The sequence below is a fragment of the Aptenodytes patagonicus genome, chromosome 2 (genome assembly GCF_965638725.1).
Source record: "Aptenodytes patagonicus chromosome 2, bAptPat1.pri.cur, whole genome shotgun sequence".
In the NCBI taxonomy this organism is placed as follows: domain Eukaryota; kingdom Metazoa; phylum Chordata; class Aves; order Sphenisciformes; family Spheniscidae; genus Aptenodytes; species Aptenodytes patagonicus.
The window spans coordinates 69,318,344-69,331,614 of NC_134950.1; the positions used below are offsets into that span (position 1 = coordinate 69,318,344).

The 13,271-nt window shown below is 40.0% G+C and overlaps 2 protein-coding genes across 2 annotated transcripts in view; one reads left to right on the forward strand and one right to left on the reverse strand.

Moving 5' to 3' along the window:
* Positions 1-26: 26 nt before the first annotated feature.
* ABITRAM (actin binding transcription modulator) lies at positions 27-4,281 on the forward strand. The gene is made up of 6 exons (XM_076330182.1): positions 27-93; positions 170-221; positions 2,842-2,971; positions 3,701-3,777; positions 3,849-3,918; positions 3,987-4,281. The coding sequence occupies exons 1-6, from the start codon at positions 30-32 to the stop codon at positions 4,113-4,115; spliced, it is 522 nt and encodes a 173-aa protein (XP_076186297.1). The 5' UTR covers positions 27-29; the 3' UTR covers positions 4,116-4,281.
* CTNNAL1 (catenin alpha like 1) overlaps positions 3,928-13,271 on the reverse strand; it is a 59,437-nt gene continuing 50,093 nt past the window's right edge. Inside the window, exons 13-19 of the mRNA XM_076330181.1 lie at positions 10,253-10,303; positions 9,997-10,151; positions 9,197-9,245; positions 8,315-8,371; positions 8,054-8,173; positions 5,626-5,709; positions 3,928-5,515 (exon numbers count right to left, since the gene is read on the reverse strand). Of these exons, the coding sequence (XP_076186296.1) occupies positions 5,354-5,515; positions 5,626-5,709; positions 8,054-8,173; positions 8,315-8,371; positions 9,197-9,245; positions 9,997-10,151; positions 10,253-10,303 (678 nt within the window). The 3' untranslated portion in view covers positions 3,928-5,353. The remainder of the gene's footprint in view (positions 5,516-5,625; positions 5,710-8,053; positions 8,174-8,314; positions 8,372-9,196; positions 9,246-9,996; positions 10,152-10,252; positions 10,304-13,271) is intronic.

A 13,271-nucleotide genomic window follows, 5' to 3' on the forward strand; every position in this document is an offset into this window, starting at 1 on the left:
GCGGGGTGAGGCGGGGCTGGGCGGGCGGCATGGCGGCGGCGGCGGCGGCCCCGGGCGGCGCGGAGCGGTACTTTACGCGCTGGTACAAGCCAGGTACCGCCGGGCGGGGGAGGGGGCCGGGGGCGGCAGCGGCGGGCGGGCGGTCACTGGTGTTTGTGCCCTGTTGCAGACGTGAAGGGGCGGCCGTGCGAGGACTTCTGCGTGCTGCAGCACTCCAACAGGCGAGTGGCGCTCCCGGGGGTTTTGGGGGGGGCCGCCTCCGCCCTCTCCCGAGGACAGGTGCCCGCGGTCAGCCCAGAGCCGCCGGGTTCTGACACTCGGGAAGCCTCCGGCTTGCTTTAGGGAAGGAACCGCCGCTGCTTTCCGGCAGGACGCGGGAGCCCCCCGCCTCCCGCTTTGAGCCACGCAGGCGGCGTACCGAGGGGCTGAGCCCGAGCAGCCTTCCACCCGCCCGCCGCTCCTTGGCGGGGAGCAGCGATTGCTGCGGCTGGCTTGCAGGTGGGGCATTAAACCAGCGGGCACCACTCCTGCAGAAACGCCTCGAGTGGGACAGGTGGAAAATACCAGGCGAGCCTGGATTTTTCTGGAAGATGGGAGAGTGACAAATCTTAGCCTTCCTATATCCTCCTTTAATTACTACTGCAATAAGAACGGTGGAGCTTGAACTCTCCTCCCTCCCCCCCACACTGCTCAGCAGATTTTTAAAAAGGCCCCTTCGTCGTCTGTAGCGCAGCCCTCGCATCCCTGCATCCTCTCCTGCTGAGAGGATCTCCTCTCATCTTCAGTAGCAGAAGAGCAACATTTCAAAAGGCTTTTCCATAATGACATTTAGAAGTAGTCTGTTTAACTTGGCTTCTAGGAAATTAATTGGCTCAATTTGAACAAACATTTAGCTTTTTCTGTATACAACTTCATTGCTTTTAATTGTACATTTGTGTACTGCAGACAGTGAATGCAAGATAGGAAGTAAAATCTCGTACAGCGTTTCTGCTTTGATGTAGCTGGATATCCAGTCATTTGGAATAAATCAGCCCTGTACCTGGTTTGGATTCCAATAACATACCTTACCTTCCCCAGCTCCTGTCCCCCTGCTAAAGTCTATTCTGACTGCAGGGTGGCTCGGTGGCATCGTGAGCGTTTCTGGGGTGTTTAGTCCCTGAGGGGAGAACAGAACTCAACTGCTGTCCGCACAAAAATTGGCGGGACGCCAGTTGCTCACGTGTTGAGGGAAGATGAGGAGGCATTTGTTGTTCCCGGTGGGTTGCCAGCTCCTGTCAAGAATTCAGAGTAACAGGAAGGGCGTGCTTGGCGCAGGGCAGCGCAGATGCAGGGCTGCATCTCCTCCTGCAGCCTTCAGAGCTGGGGCTTCTCTGTGGCCCTTTCACGCCGTTCACTTTCTCGTTCTTTGGAAAACAGAAACCTGAGTACCTGGGAATAGCAGGTACGACAGCAACAGCAAGTTGTCCAGTGACATTTGTGCTAAGTACTAAGTATGTAGTTACTAGTCTCAGCTGTCTAATACAAACAGCAGTTTAAATCCTGTTGATATGGGGGAAATAAATAAAAATAAAAAAAGTTGTTCAAATGTCTATAAAGATTATTTTGTTATTTTGAATTCTGAAATATCAGGGCCCTTGGCTTCTACAGCAGCTTAGCCAAATGCTCTATGAAGTCCTTTACCATCATTATGTATGGAGCTGTGGCTCAGTTTGCTATTTCTAAGCAGTGTAAAATTCTGTTGATTTTTTGTTTTGCCAGGTCTCAGCTCTAATAGATGTCAGCTCAAATAGATGATTTGTCATCTTCCCCTTAGAAAGAGGCTGGGGTCAAGAGGAGGTAGCTTTTCTGGTCCCTTTGAGCTGCTGGGGCATGCTGAAAGCATTCACCAGGATCCAGCTCCCTCTTGCGGGGAGCGGCGTAGCAAGAACTTGCAAAGACAGACAAGTGCAGGGAGATGGATGCAGCATCCGCAGGGAGAGATCTGGTTCTGTGCCCTGGTTCTCTCTGTAGTTACTGTTCTGTTAATTCTGGTCCTTGCTCTAGGTTTTAAACTCTTCTTAAACAGAACAGCTTCATCTCTGCTCACTTATTGGCAAGTTCTGGGCTCTCAGTGTTTGTGCATTAAGCGTGATTCTAGCCCAGGGATGAAGGTAGGCCTAGTCTCTACAGCTGGGCTTGTCTCAAACTCTCCAGTTTCATGACAAGAAATAACCCTCCTTTAGAAAAAGATAAAATGCAAGCAGCAGGTTAACTAAAGCCCAGATCACCGAAGGATGCACCTGCTGTAACTATTCACCACTAACGGCCTGTCAAATTTGGTTCTGTTTAACTAAGAAGTGTGCTTTTGATGATCCAGTCTAGTATCTCAAAATAAAGCACCTTCTGTGGGGGTTGCTTTAGGTCGGAATGCAATTTTCATTCGGCTTGGTACAGCAGCCGTCAAGTAAGATGCCCTGAAGAAAGTGAGTCCGATTTGATCCTGTATCTGATGTTTTTGTAAGTAAGTGGGAAACTAAAATTTGTCTCCGATCTACGGCCAGGTAAATTGTGTCCGAGGTGACTAGAACAGCGGTTGTGACTCCTGCTGCAGTAAGCTGAACTATCAGCTTAACTTTCCTGCTAAACTATAGAGGGAAGAAGATTGTGCTTTAAAGAGTGAAAGTAAACAACACTTTTCACAGCACTGGAAGTCTTGCTAGCATTTCAGACTAGGAGCCCAAATCAGTTGTATCAGTTTTAAATCCTACCAGTATAGGCAGAGAAGGTTGTGGAGCTTCCTTAGAGCACATAAGAGCATGGCTTCTCACAACTACAGCATAATAATTGTATTTCTTTTTGTAGAATCTGTGTCATCACCTTGGCAGAAGCCCATCCTCTTCTTCAAAATGGAAAAACAATTAAAAGCATTAATTACCAAATCAGTGCCAACTGTAGCAGACTCCAGAATAAGGTCTCTGGGAAGTCAAAAAGGGTATGGCTTTTTGATTTGGTTAGTTTTCATTTTACTCTCTCGCACTGCCTGAGACTGTCTGTCCTTTCTAGGATAGAAACTTACCAAGTTACCTTTGCATTTTATTTTAAAACAGCCCCTCCACAGTTGAAGAAGTCAGACTTCCTCAAGAGGCACCTGACTGTCCCAGCCAGGGTCTTACAGTGCTCCTACAGCACCGGTGGTTTCCAGCGTTGCTCAAACCAAGGCTAACAGTCGCTTTTAGTCATTTTTTTCATAGTGTACAGAAGGATTTAAACATCCCTGAAAAGATAAAAGTTTGTTTCCACCAAAATGCTGAGGATTTGGAGGCTACTGTTTTCCTCAAACAGACCTAGATGGCAGATGGGCTAGTTCAGTGTTTGATGGTGGGTTTTCAAATATGTGTAGTTTAACCTGGTTATGCTGGAATCAACGGTGCTGTTTTTCTCCTCTCCCCCCCAATTTTAATCGGATCAAACTACAAGTCTGTTATTCCGCAACAAACGTATTATGACTAAATTTGTGAGCTCTTAACAGGCTTCTGTTCGATTTGTGCACCGTCTTCCCTTCTGTAGGGAAGCACAGCTACGTAACTTGGAATGACCTGTAACTATCACACTTCCTTGCTTTGTTCTGAGAAGCTTACAAACTTACGTTGCTGATGGTAATACTTTAAAAAGCCCTGTGTAATTAAAAGTATATATATGTTTGTTTATTTTTCAAATGCAGGGAGCTCAGTTTTTAACAGAACTGGCCCCTCTGTGCAGGATATCTTCATCAGATGGAGAGGAATACACCATTTATAGGTAAGGTTTTTCCCTTTTTCTTCTTCCCTTGACATACCATGCACTTCTACTGAATCTAAACGCTTTTGCAGTTGTATACGAGGGCGACTGATAGAAGTGAATGAAAACATTCTTAGCAATCCTGCTATTCTGCAAGAAAAGGTAAGACACTTTCTTGCTTTTTATTTTCTGACTTTTATTTCACTGCTAACTTCAGTCTTGCTTTTTAGCCATCAACCGAGGGATACATTGCAGTGGTTCTACCCAAATTTGAAGAAAGCAAGAGTATAACTCAAGGACTTCTGACGCAGAAGGAGTACGAGGAAGTTTTGTTGAAACGTCTTAATTCTTCTTCATGAAATTAATTATACAGTTATTGTCTGTATTTGATACTAAATAAGCTACTTTTATTGTACGCTGTAACTTTCATGGTATTGAAAGGCCTAGCGCCTGTTTTTAAAAGCGGAACTTAAGATGCTTGACTCATACAAGAATAAACCAGTTCAAATAGTTTGTATATTAAAATTTGCTTTCTCTTTTTCTCTGAATTCTAGCACTACAAGTTTTTAAATAAGAACAGAATGGTATGTTGGAGAGTATTTATGTTCCACAGGCAGCTTTGCTTCTGCTCAGTGCAAGCATAATACATACAGAAAAATCGTATGATTTAGCGGTCACTTACTTTAGCTAAAGTAATACAATATGGAGTTTGACAAAGGTGAATTGAAAATAAAAATATAACAGAAGCCTATGTACAAAGAGCAGATAAACTGGAAAATATGTATTTCACACCAGGTTGTATTTTCACGGCATCCTAAAGTCAAATAATGCCCTTTGTACAGAAATTTGTTATAATCAGTATCTGTTTTCTTAAAATTTAAATGGTATAATGTAAAGTCTACGTAATACTTCAGTGGTTCTACATGCAATTCAAATTCAGCTCAGTTAGTTTTAATAAAAAAGGAAGCAACAACTGCCATCTACAAATAAAGATGGTAAAAGAAAAAGGGTTTGAGTCAGTATTAATCACTTAGAAATACGCTTTTGGAAATATGAATCATGTCAACAAGATTAAAATTCAGTGGTGCAGCTAATGAAAGAGGGTTTTTTTCCTAGAACTACTTCATTGCAGGTATAACTCATGACTAAGATAACATTTCAGTGCTTTAGGCCACAGCCTTTCAGACTATTTTCCTGATTCTGCTTTATCAAATACATAGACTGAAACAGGCCAGAGATGAGTTTACAGACTTCAACAGTAGTGTTACATATAGCATATGCAGCACAAGGCTCTTTATATAAAATGTCTATTAGCAGCATCTTTGGGTTGAAACATCCATTAAGACATTCGTAAGCATTAATTACAAAACCGGTATCAATAGTGAGCATAGGAAAGGCATTCACATTATAAAAATACGTAACAATTAGACTAGTTGGTGTTGTAATTGCTAAGTAATGGGACATCTATTAGATGTGACAAAGGTCAACAGTTTTAATTCAAATTAACCTGGTTTGACTTTCCACAAATGAAAGCAATACTGAAAATTCAGCAAGCGTTATTTTCAAATGGGAGTTCCTGCATTTCTAAGTGCTATAATTACTTGCTCTCTAAAAACGTCATGTTTGTTACATGATTTTCTAAAGCCTTGATGCCAAACGTCTCAGCTCTCCTTTCTGGAGTATGTGCGTTTGTACCGGTTCGTATTCTGTCTTCTCTCCATGGTGGAGCAGGTTTAAGACAGCCATTTCCTGCTTTATTCTGTATATATAAAAAAGATTTCTTAAAAACAAACAAACAAACAAAACCCCAACCAACCAAAAAAAAAAACCCAAAAGCTTTAAAATACTGCAGATGAACCAAGTACTCACCTTTCTCAGTAATTTGCAGCAAAGTGGAAGAAGTTGGCATAACAGAGTCATCACGTTCCTTGTTTTCAGAATGCATGCATCAACCTGAACAAGACAATTAAGAGTAGAGCAAGACCACTCGTTACTTTTATTAGACAATTGTTTAATGCATGAGATAACCTATTTCAAGCTTGAATAGGTAATATTTGTCCTTCATAAATCCCTTCTAATCAAAAGGTTTTGCCTACCTTTTTTGAATTTCTCTATATAGTACGCGTAAAGCAACGGCAGCATCCCTTCTGTTAACCCGACTTGAGCTAGGAAGCAGAAGGGAATGACACACATCCCAGGAGAAGGAACTAATAATAATACAACATTAGACAATAATATAAGTCTCTTGGAAAGGAGCTCTTACCATCCAAGTATGATTCACCACAGTTGTTCATGTTTTTCCTTTTGTTTTATGTCCTGTCAGCATGATTTAGAGCGCCATGCATCATGTAAGCCTTACCTTGATATGAGTTACACTAAAAGTTAGCTAAATCTTAAAGCATTTGAGTTTATGTCTCAAGTCTAACACTCAGCACAGGTCACAAGTCTGGGCCCTCGACAGACATTAATTTGATAGCCTATTATCGCTATGTAGCACTACATCGCTCTGTATAAACAGACTGGAGTTCCCATTTAGTTTCGCTAGAGAGTAAAACAAACCAAGCAGTAGCCCTGAGGTGCTCCGTTTGGTTTTGAGTGACCTGGATGCTCTAGCCAGTTTCAGTCCCTGCTGTAAAATTGAAACATCTTTTCCATAGCTCATTGGAAACAAACATCCAGGCGCACAGAAATGGTCTTGCTCACATTGATCATATTGCTGCTCAGGGATACTTGAAGTTCTTCAAAAAGCCTGACCTCTGTTCCCTGCTAAGGTTTGCAGATCTACTTCTCGTGGTAACAATGCTGGAACTTCTATGGCAGCTGTATACGTATTTACTTATAACAAATATGAATAATATCAGAATAAACTCTGGGCAGTCTAGGGTAGACTACCTACCTACCGAGAAGCAAGCATGTATTTCAGTAATAGAGTCTTTGGGGTTTGGAACTTACTAACATTTATGTTAAACATCAGTAACAACAGAATAACAGTAATTATTACAGTGGTGGAAATACAAATTACCTTCATTAATACTTTGATCACTGAAGTCCTTTCTTAGTGAGGTACGCTTAATCACAGTTCATATTTCTCTGAATGTACTGGATTACAGTATTATTACTGTAATCTAGTGGATTACAGTATTATTATATACAGTATTACTCCATCTTGTATTATTCGGCTGAAAGTTCTCAGTTGCAGCATGATAAAATTCCAGTACCTCTCTATCTAGTGGGTAAGCTGAGGGAGATGTTGATAGAAGTTCTTTGAAAAAAGTTTTTGGCAGTAAAAAGCAATATAAAGTAGTGGAAGCCTATGGACGCCTTTCCACTTTTTTTTTTTTTTTCTTTTTTTTTTTTTCCCCTTTTCTTTTCTTTCAAGAGCAGCAGTCCAGGAATATCATTGTCTTGGGAAACATTTCTGTAAAATCTTTCACTAACAGTGAAATCCAAAACCCAAACGATAATTTCAGTACTTTTAGTAACAGGAAGGAAAAAAATCCTATTACTTATTTTACTGATTCTTAGACTGAAGTTGATAAAACAGGGAAACTGTTCCTTAAAACATTAATATCAATGATATGTCTGTGGCCACTGGGCCAGTTATACAAAACTTGGATATCCATGCTCCCCCTAAAGAAAACAGTCATATAAGCCTGTAGACTAATACTATCCAAGCTATCCACTGGCAGGCTTCGGTGTATGCTGGGTGCCAGTGTACCATATTTTGCCTCCTATCAAACTCTCAGCATGAATGAGGGGGTCAGGTCAGGATAAACCTCACTGAAGCCCTTCTCCGGTAGTGGGGAAAAAAAAAATTTGAAAAATGTAAAAAAAAAAAAAAAAAAAAAAAGGCTAAAAAAACCCCCACAAACCTAGAAAACATGCTAGAAAATCCCTTCCTGAGACAAGATAGTGCGGTAAATGGCTTCAATTACAGTTATCAGCGAGGGATGTCCCAATAGAGAAAACATTTTCAGCAAGGGGAACAGTTCTTACTGTTCTCCTCTATACTTCACAGATCAGCTTCTCAAAACATGTTAAGTGCAAAACAGTACGTCAAGTTGAAGTAAATTCCTCTTCTCCATAAGGAACACCAACGATGACATATTGCATAGCAGAAAAATGCTTGCACAACAGCATGAAATTTTGTACTTAATTTTTACGGTCCTCTGTCAACCCAGGAAGTTCAGCTGTCATGAACTGTTTCATATTTTAATGGGAGCATAAATTAGTAAGTTACTATATTTCAAAACAAGTTAGGTCTTACTTTTAGGAATATATGTAATTTTTACCTTACCTTTGTAAATGTAGCACTTTTACCCTGAACAGAAGCTTTAGCTGTTATCTGGAGCTGCTTGCACATAGAGATCAGTTTTTCAGCCTCCAACAGAAGCAAAGGTTTGTCATCATCGTGTACCTGAAATGTGTTTCAGGAAGACAAAACCACTCTGTGTTAAAGACTCCGATATTAAGTTAATGGAGAGGACAGCACAACCAGCTTTTAAGCAGCATCGCTAGTCTCATAAGCCGAATGGCTGTTTTAGAGGTCATACATCACCTGATCAGAAAAGGCATGAAGAGCTGAAGCAAGCTTTGTGCCCTCTGTAGCAAAAATCTGAAAGGGGGAGAAAGCAAGTAGCAAAATGAACCACAAAGAAAGATGAGGCTCTTTTTCCTTGTTGTTTTAATAAATAGCGTGCTATAAAGTAAAAAGGTAGCAGGAAATATTTGTGATAGTTGTATACATTTATAATTAACAAGTCAGCAGTTTGCAGTGACTTCTGAAATAACAAGCTACACTACAAATTGCCATTCTCCCAGACAAGCAAAGTTTAAAGGCTTTCCTTTTACATTTAAACAAACCTGATTTCTAATTATTTTTTGCACTGTAGCAGCTCACAAGAGTTTTGTGGGTAGATGACACCTGCCACGTTTGTTTATTGTCCTGACAAAGGTAGCCAGTCTCCTGTTAAACACAGGCATGTATCTTGGAAATAGCACGCCACATTCCTTCATTTGGCCCCTTATCTTTTGTTTGTATTATTCAAATTTTTACATCTTTCTTTCCCATGAAAATACTACTACTCAGACTAGGACAGAGTATCCATTATCAGGATAATGGATACACTATCAGGGACTGAGCCTAAGTGACACAATGAATACTGCTAATGCATTGAAGTCCGCTATATTTGCCATAATGCCAGTTTGCTATTCCTACTCCTAACTGGAATCTGTCAGTTTAATGAAAGCTGTCTTAAGCTACTACTGGAACACTGAAAAGTTAGCTTTCAGAAAGTACGTACCAGTTAGGCTGCTTAAAATCTACAGTTGCCAGTCAATTCATGGTACACTGTACTTATGTGTAAGGAATCAGAGTGTTAAGTTCCAATTTGTTCTTCACTCAGAGTGCCTAAGTCCTATTTTGTTAAAAATATATTACCTCTGCTTGATGAAATAAATCTTGAGTAGTTTTCAGAAGTCCTTCTCCTCTGTGGGAAATAATGAAAGCAGAATATATGCCATATAGACTGTAGATTATTTTGCCTGCTACTTGTACAATTTATAGTATCTCTCTCCCTTTCTCACCCCCATTCATACCACTGAACTGTAAAATATCACTCTTTTAGAAGATACTACGCACAGCAATAACTTACTACAGGAACTGCATTTGAAAATATTATATAAACACCTCAGTGGCTGGAGCACTATTGGGAAATTAGCAACGGTTCAGTTCTCATCAGCTGAACAAGGACAAAAATCCATGTCTCTGGCATACTGAGTATTACTGGACTAGTAGGTAAGAAAAAATCTCAACTCAGAAAAAAAACCCTAAAGCCTTCAAATAAGAAAGCTGACATTGCATGGGGAAGTTTCAGAAGAACACCTTTCAGTACAGCAAAGATCAGTAATTCTAATCTACAGTTACATAGCTGTGCTTTAATTCCCTTAATTTTTTAAAGTATTTATGAACATGCTTCTTAAAATGTTTTCTGTACCCAAGAGACACTTAAATAGCTGTTCTGCAACAAAACAGATGTTTAGCACTTAAAAAAAACCCCTAATTTTATTATTAAACAGCTTAGAAATTTACAAGAATTTATAAAGCATAAGGATAGAAATTAAAGCTCCTTTCTGAATGTGTCCCAATTATTATACTCTGAAAATGAAATTGTCTTATTTCTTATAAACACTGTTAATGCTCTTCTTCCCACCAAAACATGCTGCATACGGTGTAATTACCTGGTAAATAAATACATGGAGTACGCCATACTTGACATGCCTTGTCCATATTGCACGATCTCATTCTCCTGATCCTCCCACTTCTCCGTCTCAGAATCCACATCAGAAGTGAGCAGGTGCAATTCTAATCCAAGTTTTGCAATTTTCGCCTGTTCCTGTAAATGGTAACCATATTTATAGCACTTGAAAATACATTCTTCAGACAAGACAAAAAAAAAAATTAAGAATTTTTTTTACTAAAACGATTGCATCTTACCTCAGTATCTAGTTTGACTGGCTTTAATGCTTTCAGATTTGCATTATGCTTCTGTTTCAAACAAAAAATAATATTTTTAAATAAAAGGAATTAGTAGTCATTTTACTAACAAATCATAAGAGGTGGCTCTATACTCAGAGGCAGACTTTGCAGGAGAGTTCCAGTGGTTCAGACAAACTTCTCAGTAGAAGCTGAGAACCTGTTCTGATCTGGCTGTCCTCCTGAAATGGCATGTGCAAACAGGCTCTGTGCCTACAGGCACCCTAAAGTTTCAAGGAAAAGACCTCTTCCACAGATGTCAGACTCCACTTCCTCACGCAGTACCATCTCTTCCCCTTACCCTCTAAATCCTCAGTAATACTTAGCACTGAATAAACAGTCTTAATCAAGTACTACTGCACTGATTTTTCCATCAAAGATGATACTGATATAACAGGGAGTTGAAAGTTGATTTAGCTAGTAGCAAGCTCATCAACCCATGCAAATGCTAGTGTGACCATGTAGCTCATTATTCTGTGTCACTTTGTTGAAGCAGCTGGAAACAAATACTGACACTTTGATCTTTTTATGGGTTTCCTTCTTTTATTTAAGTCATGAACTATCTGAAATACCAGTCCGGCTGCAAGCCAAATATTGGCTCAGATTAAACAATAATTAGTGGTACTGATGTGAGTGGACTATCTGATAAGGCAGAGCTTGCCAACTGCATAACACATATACACAGTAATACATGATTTGTTTCAAATCAATTTGCACGTAGAGAGCAGCAGTTCCTGACTTTAACTTCATGTCCTGGTGCTGCCACTGCGCAAAGACAGCAAAAACTGACAGACATGGGAGCCACAGTCCACATTCAGAAACTGCACTGCAGTGCAGAGGAATGGAAAGTACAAAGTTGGTGTCATAACTTGGAGAGGTGTGAGCCACTGGAGGAGGCTGGATGATAAGAGTGCAGGACTGAGATCCTTGTCTGAGAATCTGAAAAGAGCTGCTATTCATTAGTGGGAGTACTTGGGCAAATTAAGCTCAGTAATGCCTGCAGGGGAAAAAAAAAAAGCGCACTATTCATTGTGAACAGCATCAGAAATAAGCTCCAGGTGCAGTTCTCCATCTCTCACTTCAAGAGTTTGAGCAAAAATAAAGTACTACTATTGAAGTTCCTACTGCAATTTGCTGCTCAGTTTAGCTTTCATGCCATTTCTCTTTTCCCATCCCCAAATTCTTAAATATTCTGAATCTTATGAATGTCTACCCAGATTAGACACTGTAATTCTGCCTATGTATTAGAAATGCTGATCTCATATCGAAAGATTTAGCAAAAAGTGTAAGAACTGATACTCCTAATTGTCATTTAAGTTTGACCATATTGTATATTAGAGATGCAATTCAAGAAATGCTGGTTTTAAGGCAGAGTCTTAAAAGAAGAAAGGAATGCAAAGCCAAACTAGATTTGTATTGTAAACACAAACTTTGGGCTACAAGGTATGGCAAATATTTAAGCTACTGAGTGAAGGGTATTCCAGAAAACCAGCACTCTAGCACAGGTAAGTTTTTCTATCCACAAATAACTAAAGAAACCTCAGAACATTTGTCAGATTTCTAGTTTTCTCCATTCTAGTGTTCACTCACACTATTTGAATAGGAGAATTGGTAAAAATCAGATAAGCAGTTATTCTGCTTTTAAAACATGATTTGACACCTACTACTATAGAGAAAAATATACCTGTGCATTAAGCACACACGTGAATTGTCACTATTGCTCTGTCCTCAACTACGGCGTGGTCTAGGATGCCACTCATTACCAGCAAACAACATAGTCACAATTAAACAGATGTAACAAAATATGTAATCTAATTATATCGACAGAACAGTGTGGCTTCTGTGCAGGGATAGCGTGGGCATTAGCCAGGCACAGCAGACCTCTGTGATGGCAGTAGGGAGAGAAGAGGCAGCACCGAGTCACAGCACTGGGAAGAGAGGCAGTTCCAAAGGTTAGTGCATCAGTTACGCAAAGAAATTACTCTGTGAAGAAACTCTGTTGTCTTATGGACATAATCTACATTTCCTGTCTACTTCCAAACTGTGTATTAATCGTAACTCCCCCAAATCTATGCATCTGGCAAAATTCAGAAGGCGGCAGCAACCTTTCAAACAACCACAAAACTGTTTAAATCCTGGGAACAAAGTTCTTACAGAAGGTTTTTTTAAAAAGGCATATGAATCCGTAAGTGGGAATCTGACTTCAAACATCTCTTCTTTAAATTTTGGCTGAAGTCCAGAAGCTGTGTAGCTTAGTCAAACCGGTGAGGGACAAAAACCCTATCAAAAGTCACTGAACCAACCTATTTTCCAGCCTCGATATTTAGTTCCGTAACCGTGAAATTCACCGATGCTCACCCAGCCAAACACTATATTCTACTTCAATCTGCAGATTGGATTTATAATGTATGACCTTTTCTCTTTTCATTAGGGGTCAGAAGTAGCATATTGTGTTTGAAGTCACAGAATTGCACAACAGGAGACATGGAGACAGGGGATCATTTCACACCCAAATTCCTCAACACTACAGGTTAAGGAAAGAAAGCAAGGAGAGAAAGAAACAAGCTAGAGCTTACTGTACCTTCCGAGATCATTCTTCCCCTTTTTCCTACCCATGAAAAGATTCAGTATGTAGCAAGTGAATCAAATGACTGATTACATGATACTAACAAGGTTTAGGAGGTTTCCTAACACACAGATGCTCCCAGAAACAATGTAATATCAATTATAATCAGCTAAGGATATTAATTACCTCGCAACTAAACCTGGACATTTGGCGTAGCTTTTTTCTCTGCATTACAAACATTTAAGTTCAAAGAAGGAAACATGAACCCATTATTTGAAGAGCCTATAACAGGCTCGAACGTGTCTATTTATTCCAAATAGGTCAACTCGGGCAACAACGTTAAGAAAAATCAGATTACCAAGATTTATTTTTAGTACGTTGCAGCGTATTCTTACTATTTTAATAGTAACAATG